The following is a 12775-nucleotide window of genomic DNA, read 5'->3' on the forward strand; positions in this document are numbered from 1 at the left end:
GAGGGAAAATAAATAGAGCCATGGCCATTGGCATGTGTAGGTGGAGTGAATATATATGTGAGTGTGTGGGTTGTTTCCATCTGTGTCAGTCTGACGGTCATTAAGCAACAATCTATACACCTTGCTGGTGCAGTGTGTTGAGGGTAAACAGTGTGGTGTTATAATGAACTATGTGGAATTGTACCTGGTTTCAAAGGTTTCACTGAGATTTTCTCGAATCTGATACAAGATGCAGAGGGGCGAGAATCAGCCTCGCGATTCACGTGTCACTGCCAGCAGATCTATTCTCAAACAGACCTGAGTGCTGATGATGGCGGTTGTCATATTTTACATCAGAACTGACTCACCCTGTGAGGCGGCGAGTGGCTGTTTTTAAACATCGTGTGAGGCACAGTACTCTCTGAAGGATGTAGGCAGGAGGCATTTGATTTTTATGAATGAGTCATGAACGTCCAGATCTTTTGTCCTCTCCCCATGCTGTTGTGAGGCACAGACGGGAATATGCGCCCTGCGTAAGGCGACGACAGTAAGTGGAAGTGAAGTGTTGACATGGGCACATCAATTTACAGAGAATGTGTGGAGCTGGCTACAAAACCATGTGTTGTGATTCATAAAAGGTGGAGGTTGTTGTTCCGAATCTCTATAAGTAAATTGTGTGAGTCACTAGTGACATCAGCACCAGGCGCAGTGCAGACGTATATTAAACATCATAATTACCTACATTCACTTTTCAACAATGAAGCTCATACTCAAAAACCAATTGCTGCTTATTTTTCTTCACTTTCTCCCCTAATCTTCCATGTTTTCACTCTCCTGCTTCTGTTTCTTTTACTACATTCTTCAGTTTCTTCCACAGTAATCTAGTCTTGCCTTTCGTCTCACTTTCTAATTTGTAGCTCTCTTCTTCTTTGTCTTCTCTCTCCCTCGTTGTCATCATCTTTTCCATGTTCAAAGCGCAGCTTAAGCAAAGGCACAAGCTGCCGAGCGCCTACAACAAGCCATAGTTTGCTTTGTTGATCGTCCAAGTGCTTGGCTGGATGATAGTATAAAAAGCCAACGCATCTTAACGGATTCCAGGCCCCTTTCACAATGTGACTTTTTTATTATTACAAGTTGCATTTAGCGTCAGAGTTGAGTTATTTCTCAATCCAGCGCTCTTCCAAGATCTAATGGGCAATTATCTGTGGAGGAGAAGTTAATGGGTGTCCCATTTCACAAAGTCCCCAGTTATTTATGTCAATGAGCACCATTGTGTGGAAACGTGGCAGACCCGTGCTAACCGCTCGACTTGTTTAGATTTTCTCTATGGAATCCCACACCCATTGTAAGCCAGTGCTAACCGCAAGACCAATGTGTGTGTGTGTATGTGTGTGTGTGTGTGTGTGTGTGTGTGTGTGTGTGTGTGTTTGTGCACGCGTCTGTATGACAATGTGTGTGTTTTGTATGTGTGTTAAGATGTACAATGTGTGTGAGTATGTATAGACCAATGTGAAATGTACATAGAAGCAGAGACATGATGAAAGTATAAATCGACAGACAAATGCACACTAAAACACACACACACATTTGCCAACCCATATAAACAGACATCTTACCTCCCACATACACCACACACACTTACCACAGACACTTACACAAGCACAGCCGTAGACCTACCACCACATACTCAGACACCCCCCTACACACACACACACACACACACACACACACACACACACACACACACACACACATACACACACACACACAGATATGTACAATGAGACCGACAGCCACATATGCAGCCCCCCAATACACACACACAGACACACACATGCAGAATCAGGGATCCATCCCCAACATCAACACCCACAGGCTCAGCCTTGGTGACATCATGGCTTGGATGACAGCACGTCTTCCAGCCCCATTAGTCTGATTGTAGGTGGCTCCGCCACAATGATTTATGGGTAAATATCCATAGTCTCTCTCTCTCTGCTGCGTTGATTTTTTCGTCCCCAGACTTGGGAGGGGGAATCCTGTACAAATAATGACATTGTTAAAGTGGAGACAATATGACAGAAGGACAGGAGACCCACCCTGTCACTCACTCATCATGCAGTGCTGGTGACATGCTTTGATTGGTCAGTGAAATCAGGGAGCAGAACTTATGCATGAGTCATGCCAAGTAGATGTTCACTCTTGTGTACACCTGCCCATGTACCTGTGCACTTCTCCAAACCACTAACGGAGTCCGACAGACATGATTTTTACATCAGGTTAAAATAGAGTTTGTTTCCTATGCACACATGTCACTCTGACATCTCTCAGAACTATAGTTTAGGCTGGAACATTTTTTCCGTTTTCATTTCTCCATTGACTGCCATGTTAATTTTTGAAAAAAAAGTCAGAAAGGAGAAAAACAGAAAAAAAATTCTAACTCGCTCCCGCGTTCCCACGATCTGTACGTTCGGGGAAGTCTTGTGATTCTCACGATGTTTTCATTTCACAGACAGGACTTTGAGTTTTTGAGTTACAAGCATTTGTTTGAAGACTGGCACTAGAGCACAGCACTCTGGCTTCCCCACTGACTCTAATGTTGATCTCAGAAGTTGATTCCGGATGAGAAAACTAAATTTCTACCTCGCTCTCATGGTCTCATTTCAAAAACACATGTGTACATCGGACAAAGTCTTGGGATTCTCACGATGTGTTTATATCACAGATAGGACTTATAGATTTGCTCTGGAGCTTCTTCGTCTCTCTAAAAAGAGTGGGAGACAGGTGTTCCTAATCCAATCAGTGAGTATCCATAGCAACCCCATACACACACAGAGGAAGAGACTCCTCTTTATATTTACTGATCCTAGGTAAAAGAGTTGATTTTCAAAATAAAAACCCCAAATAGTTACAGAATGTTCCCAGGAAGCCTTAAAGACACTGAATTTTCAAAATAAAACCCCCAAATAGTTGCAGAATGTTCCCAGGAAACCTGAAAGATGCTGGGTTTTCAAAATAAAATCCCCAGATAGTTACGGAATGTTCCTAAGAAGCCTAATAAAGGCTGGACTTTCAAAATAAAAACCCCAGATATTTACGGGATGGCCCCAGGAAGCCTGATGGAGGCTGAATTTTTAAAATGAAATCCCATGGATGGTGATCAGACCTTATAACATGGTTTCTCTCTGTCTCTGAAATTGGTACAGTCTCTCTGTCACCAACCTGGATCATGTGATCAAAATGCAGCTTTTCTCAATGCTAAAAATGTGTAGTATAGGAACTCCCTTCCCTCGGGGTCTAGACACTAATGGTGGTTGATGGAATCATAGAAAATGGGAGGGTCGCAGCAAATCACTGAAATGACACCTGACTGCGAGGGGGAGGAGAACAGATTCAACGTTTGATAGCAACAACATAATTTGCTGATTGAGATCATAGCAAGATCTGATTAACATAAACATCCAACAGTCTGCTGATTTGGAGAGACAGGGGGTGTGAAAGAGAATTGTGAATGACTGACATCTAGAAAGTCCTCCTGACTGAACTTGTGCTCAGCTCATTTTAATTATTATGAAACCCTTCTCTTGACTTTTTGGCCAAACATTACCTGCAGTTCATAACAGTGGACTGGTGGAGCTGCATGAGTGAACACTAATCAGTTGAACTGGGAGAATTTACCCTACTGGCTCTGTCGATATAAATATGTGTACTCTAATGATAAAGGATTGACATGGACTGACACTTTGCAGCATGCAAATACATTGTGATGACTTGATCAGCATGCTAATTAGCGTATCCAGTGACATGTGATAGGAGGAAAAACACATAATGTTGTTAATAATGAAAGTAATCACTGGGGCACGGGTAAGAGCCGTCGCTAATGTTATCATTAACAGTAACATTAATATAGTATGACCAGTGCAAATGTCTTCCTTGGAGGAAAAATGCTTCTGTGGTATCACAATAGTTTTCAACTACAGTCTAAATTTTTCATATTGACCATATGATATTCCAAGGTCTAGGCCTCACTATTGCATTGACTCTATATGCATACATAAATTCACCTATTTGGCTTGGATTTTCCAACCTTCCCCTTCCTTCTCTCATCGGACTCCAGCTTCATCCCCTCTCCCCCTTCTCACCTCATCACCCATCTTTTATTCTTTGGCCACCCAGATGCATAGGTCCTCAGTCCACTGCAACAAGCTTTATAGTTGTAAATGTCATAAAAGTCAGAGTATAGCTAGTTCGATTTGGCCAATGATGCTTGTTGGACGAAATGTTGTGAGAATCCATCACAAAAACTGTTTCACTTTTTATTGTTAAAGCTGTATTTTATGTGAATAAATGTCCTTTTTGACACAGGCATATTTTTTCTGTTCCACTAAGAGCAATATATTTTCCACAGTATATCATTCAAACTTCTAATACTCATTACTAGCACCACAATTTAGGTCTGACAGTAGTTTAATGACTGTACCTTCACCTTAGTAGTTGTAGTCATTATTATAAGCAGTGGCAGTTCATTTGGAGGCTTGCCGGTGTATCCTTGCCAGTGTGTATCCTGAAGCCAGCTGTCACAGTGGTATCCCAGGAGTCTGTACAGGAAGGATACACTGAAAGGCCACTAGGAACCCATTGAGAGACCTTCAAGGACGTTACGTGGCGATGTGCATGTGTGCGAGTAGGTGGTATAATTAGAAAAGCTTCTCCTGACTGACAGGTGTTGGGACAACCTGCTGAGCCCCCTCACTGGTGCACGCTGAGCATTTGCATCTCGTCTAGTCCCAGCCCCATGAATTGGCAGGTGGAGTTCATTGTTGAGGAAACCTACTGGTGCACAGGTGAAGACACGGACATATAGGAATGGCATGACAGTTTTTCCTGTGCATCCTTTTTTTAGAGTAATGCCAGCATGTTTGACATTTAACTGTGAGTAATGTTCCTTATGCAACACAGTCCTCACCGGACAATGAGGTGGCTGATATGTTTGTGCGTCCACAGCCAGACACTGAAAACAACCACTGCTGCAGTCTCTGATACAGTACATACACACACACAGGAGCTTAGCCACAGTCATTCTAAAGGTCACCAACTTAAAGGTGACTCATTTGCAGCTCTTCTGAATTTGCAGCTCTTCTGAATGCATCTTTTATTAGTTTCTTTTCAGTGCACTAGACAACATAATGAGATATGAAATTAATTGTAAATTATTTATCACTCTTACCAGAAATCCATGAAAGATCAAAATGAGACAAAACACATCGTTTATACACAATTTACTGTAATAGCACTTGCTTTTATTCATCTCCTCTTTCATTCTGGATGAATAGAATAGAATAGATTTAGACGTTAGTCAGATTGAATGCAGATGGTACATCAGACAAGCACAGTAGACGGTGACTGCCAGTTTAAGGGTCTCAGTCAGCCTAAATTACATTTAAGGGGTTACCTGACGAATACGTCAACAGGTCCTATGTGACTGAGCTTCATGTGAGAGCTGGTTTTGAAAGGTAAAAGTGGCTGGCAGACTCTGTAGTCTGGCACTACATTGTTACTCCTGCTCCAAGGGAGATGATTGTTTTTGTTTGTGCAAAAAGACAAGACATGTTTCTACTTAATAGAAATTTGAGGGGTCTCTTTGATGGTCCAAACTACATTTTAGAAGAACTCTTTTCAGTTTTGAATTTAAACAATGACATAGTGGAAATCTATTAAAATATCCCCTTGTTTGCGGATTACTAAATGCTATTCCTTACTTTGGTAATTACACACTGTGCCGAATTATATTCTTATTTACTTTAAATAAAAATGTCATCTAAAGCACTCATCATCACTGACAAGTGATCCTGTTTTCCCCACTGGTCACTAATGTCTTTTGTCTGGGAATGTATTCAATAGGAATTCAATCCCTGATCAAATAACTCTGTAGTAGACACAGGCTTTTATTGGCCCTGGTGCCGATTGGCAGTGATAGATACATGACACGTGGATGAACACAAGCATTTCTTCTTCTTTGTTTTGGCAGTCTAGATGCTGACACTGCACTTTTTCCAGGGCAACGTTAATGCATTCTTTGAACTCCCAGGTGCGTAAATAAGCACTGTTTGTTCTTTACATAAACGATCATCATGGGAACAACGTGCAACAGCTTTCCTTTCTTCATATCATGCAATGTGTAACATTGGCAAGACAGTGAAGTGAGAGACTTTCCCAGTTTTTGTAACGTTCATGAAAAACACAGGCAAATTCCTTTACTGGTAATGGGAAATGTTCCCTTGTTTTCCTTTAACCTGCATATTTTTGAGTAAAAGAGGCATCACAGCTGTTGATAGCAGAGATACACGCTTTGAGCAGTTCATCAGCTTTAAACACGTGTACATGAAAGATGGTTAATTAGCACCGCTGATCTGTGGCAGAGTGCACAAATACCTAATTAGCTCACTGCTTATTTACTGCTGACTCCACATCTGGATTGTCCTTAAAAACCTGATTGGAAAACATTACCAAACCCAGGGCAGGGCTTGGAGGAAATATGTTCAACGTACATTTTCTAAATGCTTGTCCATTTAAAGCAGTTATGTTAAATCCTCCAACTGAGCGGTTGCCTCGGCTTAAGTGTTTCAAGTTGCATTAGGCTGCCCAAGAGAGAGGTAGTGCACCTGCTATGTGAGGTCCCCTATCCTCCATCCATCCATGTCTCTCATTCATGCACCTTCACTCCTGTGAACCTTCCCCCCTCCTACTGCCGATCATTCTCTTCAGGCTACTGTGTCTATAATGAGCATTTCCTCCTACCTCCCCACCACCTATCCTACCCCTCACCCACTCTTTCTCTCGCTCTCTCTCTTTCTCTCTCGCTCTCTCCCGTGTCCGCTCCTTCTCACTGTGTGCAGAATTGGAGAAGCTTATCGCTTAGCAACCACAATTAAAGTACAACAAGTCAGTGGCAGTAGCAACCACCATCAGAGCAAAGATTCGCAAACCTCCGTGTGACCAACAGCTTTAGACGGAGGGAGAAAAGAGAGAGAGCTACAGATGTGGAGTTTGACAGGTGAACAGCACTTACAGCTGTGACTGAAGTGAACACTTTGGGCTGTGGAAACCAGAGAGAGAAAGAATACAAGGGGAGTGGAGTAACGTTCTGCGACTGGGTTTACTGGGTTGCACTCCACAGGTATGTGCGTGTGTGTGTGTGTGTGTTGGAATAGCAAATTGATGGTATTTAGCATATATGATGGTGTTTTTGTGTGTATGAGTGTGTGTGTGTTTGCTTATGTGTCAGCAAAAACTGCAGAATATAGAATCATGTCAGGAATGTCACTGCCAGGGAATGACATGTCTTAATTGGGGGGCACCTGCTGTAAAGGTATGCTTTACCCCCCCCCCCCCCCCCCCCCCCCCCACACACACACACACACACACACACACACACACACGCATGAAAACAAGTCTGTTGTTAGAACGGAAATCTGTCAAGTTATTTGGGGTGTTAAGAGAGGATCTGTTAGTTGTCAGGTGTGATGTTGCCTGTACGACTGTGGTTAGATATGGAGAGGTGTGTTTATATTTTACTTTTTATCTTGGGGGTTTAGGGATTGAGTAAGACATGGTACACAGTTTGTGAAAAGAGAAAGGTTTGAGCCGTTAATCCTGATTTAAATCCTCCTCCTGTTCTGAGATGATGGTTAGCGATGCTTTCTGTGGGTGAAGTTGAGTGAGTGCAAAAGACAAGTTGCAAAAACACTATGATACAAGTTAGTGGCTGGTTGTACATGTGATCAAAGATGTCATCAATGAATACTGACAATGAAAATCAAATTCAAATCTCTAATTGCACAAAATCTGCCTTGATGATATGAAATGATGCTGGTTCATTTCAATGGGTGTACTTCGATATACTGATTTATTGTATATAATGGGTTTTCAAATCATTATTGAGTGGGAATAAGAAAATTGAACAAGCAGGTAGTTAATATGATGATTCTTTGGCATAATAATCTTGTTAATGATCAGAAAATATTGTTTTTATCACTCAATGTCAATGTAATTTCAGCAGACTTCAATTCATTGTCTTTTTAATGTAATTATGTTGTAAAAGTATTTTAGTAAGTCTGCCTTCAAGAAATCAAACCACCTACTATTTCCTAGTGAGTCATGCTGAGTCATGCTCGTATGGCGTCATTTCAGCCTATTAGACGACTCTACAATAGTTATAATAAACGATAGTCATGGTCTTGGACTGACATTACCTGAGGGCTCTGCTGGGGAGCTGGTGGTAAAAAGGTCAGTCGCTTTGTGTGCCACATCCTGTCCCACCAGGAGGATGATGCTCGTCCGCAGCCCTGTACACACGGTGAAGTCGATCGCTGGTCAAAATGTCACTGCATGAATAAAAGCACTTGCTCAAAACGGCAGACTAGAGGAGTCATTCAATGATCCAAACATCACTACACTGCTCATTTAAATGAACACTCGAAACACAACAGTTCTCACTGATGTGCAGTTTGAGATTCTAATTGAGGGAATGCCTCGTCCACACATAAGAACTTTTAGGGATATCCATTAGTGGCTTTCGCGTTCAGGCAAAATTATATATGATGTTTCACAATGTAGAGTTATGGTTAGTAACAGTGTCTAAATGAGAGGGAATGTGGACATTGTGGCCACAGTCAGTTGCAGGCCATGTGACACGCGGTGGCCCACAACAACTTTTTGGCAGAAACACAAGAGGCTGTGAAATGATGATGCATTTTTCCAAGCTTCAGAAGAACATAGATGCATAGAAGCCTGACGGTGTAATCGCATGATGAGCAACTTGTCTGATCTGATTCATTCTGTGACACAAACATTTGTTCAGTTTACTCAATGAATATAGGCTTGACAAGGTCTGTATGATTTTGTACTGCGTTCTACTCCTATTCTACTTTGGGCAGTGTTGCATTAGCCAGAGTGAGCTAAAATTTCAGCAGAAATTTGGCAAAATTTCACACTGGAATGTCCCAGAAAGTAAAACGGTGACGGATACCCTAAACGTATACTGTATGCTAGTGAAACACAATAGCATACAGTTGTTAAAATACCTATTATAAATAATAGGTATCTTTTCCGCCAATACTCAACATACACGCATCAGTATCGGGAAAGTAAATAGGTTTTGGAACATCTCTAATTTGGACCTCTTACATATTATTCGTCTGTGCTGTTTTAGTGTGAGCATCACATATTTTTTATTTGGTTGAGTAGATTTTATTCATCTCTCAACACCTCTACACAATTACCTACGCTATGGCTGAGAATAGTTGCATCAGATCGTCTGTGAGTCTCTAAGGTGCTACTGGTGTGTAGGAGGTGGCGATAGTTTGGACAAACACAGCCACTTGTAAGCATTGAGTGTTTCTGTCTTATGTGCGTGTTTCTGTGTGTCATAGCATGTGTCACCTCTGAGAGTGACACACCTCCAGATGATGTGGACAGGAGGTGGGGGGGGGGAAATGTGTGATCGGCTCCTGTCGATCAGAACAGGCAGACGTTTTTTTTCTCACACTTCAGTTTCATCGACAGAGAAAAGGCTTTTAAGCTCATCTCTCTGTGTGTTCACGAGCGCTCACATTTTTTGATAAATGCATGTGAATAAAATAAATTGACTGGATAAGTGTTTGTAATTGCAGCCCAGGAGCTAATTATTTTCCACAGAAGGCGAGGTCATTACCCATGTAATTGGCTCTTACATGGTGACATTGATCATTCTGTGCTTTATTGAAGTTAAATGTCCAGACTGCTGGGTGAGCCGAGTCATATTGTTCACCTTGACTGTAATAAATCAAAGTCCATAAGGGGAGAAAGCAGGGTAACTCTGTTTCTGTGTAACTGTAATGAATTTAGTTCAGTTTCATCAACATGCTGATGTTTGAATTGAAGGCAAGTACAATGTGTGCAGCCTGTTGCATCTAATGCCATTTTTTCTTCTCTTATTTACAGAGTCTGGGTTCTGCTGACAGGAAGGAGAATCAGCAGAAGAAGTAAGTCCCACCTCTTCCTCTGCCTGTACATTCGTTCATCCATCCTTGTATTCTTCTCCTTTGTATAAATTTGATTTTCCCTCCTAATTTCATTTAAGGAAAACAGACCAAAAATCATTGGCTTCCAGACTTTATATAACATCACTCATGGTCTTTTATTGTAGTGCCAACAACAACTAAACTCCTTCTTGCTCAATACGGTATATTCTGTTTTGCTGTAATACCATATCGTACATTACGGTTTCCTTTTAATCTTGAGTTACGTGAGACCTCATTAATTGTCCTAGCGAACTCATTAGCGTAACTGATTACATATGATCGTGGTTAAAGAACAGCAGGTAGCTCCGTTTTCAGTAGTTATTTCTAGGTAACAAAATCTCCTAAAGAATTTGACCTGATTCCTCTGTGTTTAGACGCCAATGAATTCCAATGTGTGTGCATGTGTTTGAAAAGCAAGTTAAGTCTGTCTAAGCTTGACTCATAATCCATCTGCTTTCATTCGCCACATGGAACGAAAGCACTTCCAGACCTTGTTCTACTGGAAAGGAGGGAAATTTACTTTCTGTTGAAAGTAAATAGGAGTTGCTTTGTGGAACTCATCAAGTGATTCCTTGATGTAATGACACCTTCTAAGGATTTGTGAGTCACACCTTTTTTTTTCTGCGTGACGACACTCAGTGTGGGTATTCATTTCAACAAATTACGCTGTCAGACGAAGATTGCTAAGTGAACACAACAGCGAGAGGATCATAGCATTATTTGAGATAAGTGAGAGCCCTGTTTTCTGATCTGATCGCCTTCAGCACAAATTTGAAAACACCATTTTGCTTGTTTTCGAGACCGACGTAAAAACAGCTGCAGAGGCAGAAATCTCCCTTGACGTGTTTAAAAGTGCACTCGCAAACATCCATAATAAGTCGGATGCAAACAATGAGGATGATTTGAGCTCAGGATCGGCTACAGCTGGAGTTCAATTTGAGTTCTTGTAAATTGGTCATACTTGCCTGTTTTGGTACACAGATGCTGTGTTTATTCTTCCTACACTGACATTGTGAAAAAATCCCTCATGTGCTGATGGAGAAATGAAATGAAAAGTGAGCACACAGTTGAAGTCTCTGACTGCATAAATGCATAATCTGTTTGTTGTTTGTTCTTCATATTAAATATTAATACGATCATATTGTTTTGAAAACTAAATGCTTTTGAATAACCCTCCTATCTCAATTTTATACAAAAATATATAACTGTATATTATAATGACATTTCTCGAACCCTCTCTGTCATATTGAGGAGTAACTACAAAGTCTAAAGCAACCTCTGCTTACCACTAACGTCCCTTATTCTACTATGTTCAGGCTAATGACAGGACCAAATAAACAGCCTTTTAATGGAAAATCTGTAGTTTCTGCATTTTGAGCAGCACATGTCACTGTGATGTCACAACTGGCACACAATTAAAGCAGAGCTTGAACTTTAATCTTACAAAAATAGCTGTATATTTTAGTTGCCCAGCAACCAAAGCCATGGACACCTGTCACAACATACTGTATCTTTCTTGTGTTTGATTCTTATAGTATACAGTTAATGCACCAACGGTTTCTCAGTGTGAATTGTTCATAAGTTAGCGAAAAGGTCGTTATCCTTTTTAGTCTCTTTGCAAGACATATCATGATGCTTAACTTTGGACCAATAAACCAATTAGAAGATTTTCTTCAGCAGTCTTATTTTTAATACCCAACTTTGCTTTGAATCAAAGCCTCACTGAGGATAGACTGGATTTTTTTTTGGTTCTCTTAGAAGAATTGGATTGTTTAAATTTGTGCAAGGAGACTCTGATGTGTGTGACGTCTTTGTGCCATGGATCCAAAATGGAGAAATGTAATCAGGATGACTTCCGATTAAAATGTTTCCCAATTTTGATGAATCACAGCCGATGACCACCGTCTGAGTCATAAGTGTGTACTGTGTTTGAGTCTGAACTCTCTTTGGTCCGGAAGTCACTGACAGTTGGACACATCACAAATTAAATGAAGCCTTTACCCTTTTTTGTCACACGCGATGTGTGCTGGCACAGTGAGTACTCAGTGTGCCATTATGGGAGACATTGGTTGCCAGGAGACAAGCAGCTGTACTGAAGACCCAGTAGAGGCATCATGGGATGTTGAGCAGCGAGAGTTGGCCCTAGAATGAGGGAATCATGGGAGCTTTAGCTGCACTCTGTCACATGTTGATTTATGGCACTAGACACGTGAATGTACATGAGGTGAAAACAGACAGCAGGGTAACTGGCAAACAGGATGCACACACACACACACACACACACACACACACACACACACACACACACACACACACACACACACATGCATGTACACGTTTTTCATCTGAAAATTAACATTAACCGGAAGAATAACAACAAAATACAGGAATTTCATGACTGAGTATTAGTGCATGTTCTGTAATATCCCATCTTTATTATCTCCACTCCCACTATATATTTTATCACGTCCTCTTTGTTCTACCTTCTCTTTTGCTCTCTGTTGGGAAGACTTGTAGTTTTTATGAAGGTATATCTTTATCTTTACTATGTCAGATACATGTAATCAAACTCAGCCTTAGAAAATCAACATAAATATTTTATACAATCACTTAAATGATTCAGTTATTTCCTGGATTCTAGTGCAGGTGAACTCCAGACACTGCTCACCCATGCCCCTGTCAGGCTATTTCACTCATTGAAGGATTTGATTTGCTCCACTTGTTATTAACGAGGAAAT

At 41.0% G+C, this 12775-nt stretch overlaps 1 protein-coding gene across 4 annotated transcripts in view; it reads left to right on the forward strand.

The window, feature by feature from the left end:
- ankfn1b (ankyrin repeat and fibronectin type III domain containing 1b) overlaps positions 1 to 12775 on the forward strand; it is a 128269-nt gene that overhangs the window by 66930 nt on the left and 48564 nt on the right. For 3 of the 4 annotated variants that reach the window (XM_069518107.1, XM_069518108.1, XM_069518106.1), the window contains one exon: positions 9958 to 9998. In XM_069518107.1, coding sequence (XP_069374208.1) covers positions 9958 to 9998 — 41 coding nt within the window. Of the gene's footprint in view, positions 1 to 7039; positions 7154 to 9957; positions 9999 to 12775 lie in introns of those variants that run through there. The other variant, XM_069518109.1, reaches the window with a different exon arrangement.

Source organism: Paralichthys olivaceus, chromosome 21, assembly GCF_024713975.1.
Source record: "Paralichthys olivaceus isolate ysfri-2021 chromosome 21, ASM2471397v2, whole genome shotgun sequence".
In the NCBI taxonomy this organism is placed as follows: domain Eukaryota; kingdom Metazoa; phylum Chordata; class Actinopteri; order Pleuronectiformes; family Paralichthyidae; genus Paralichthys; species Paralichthys olivaceus.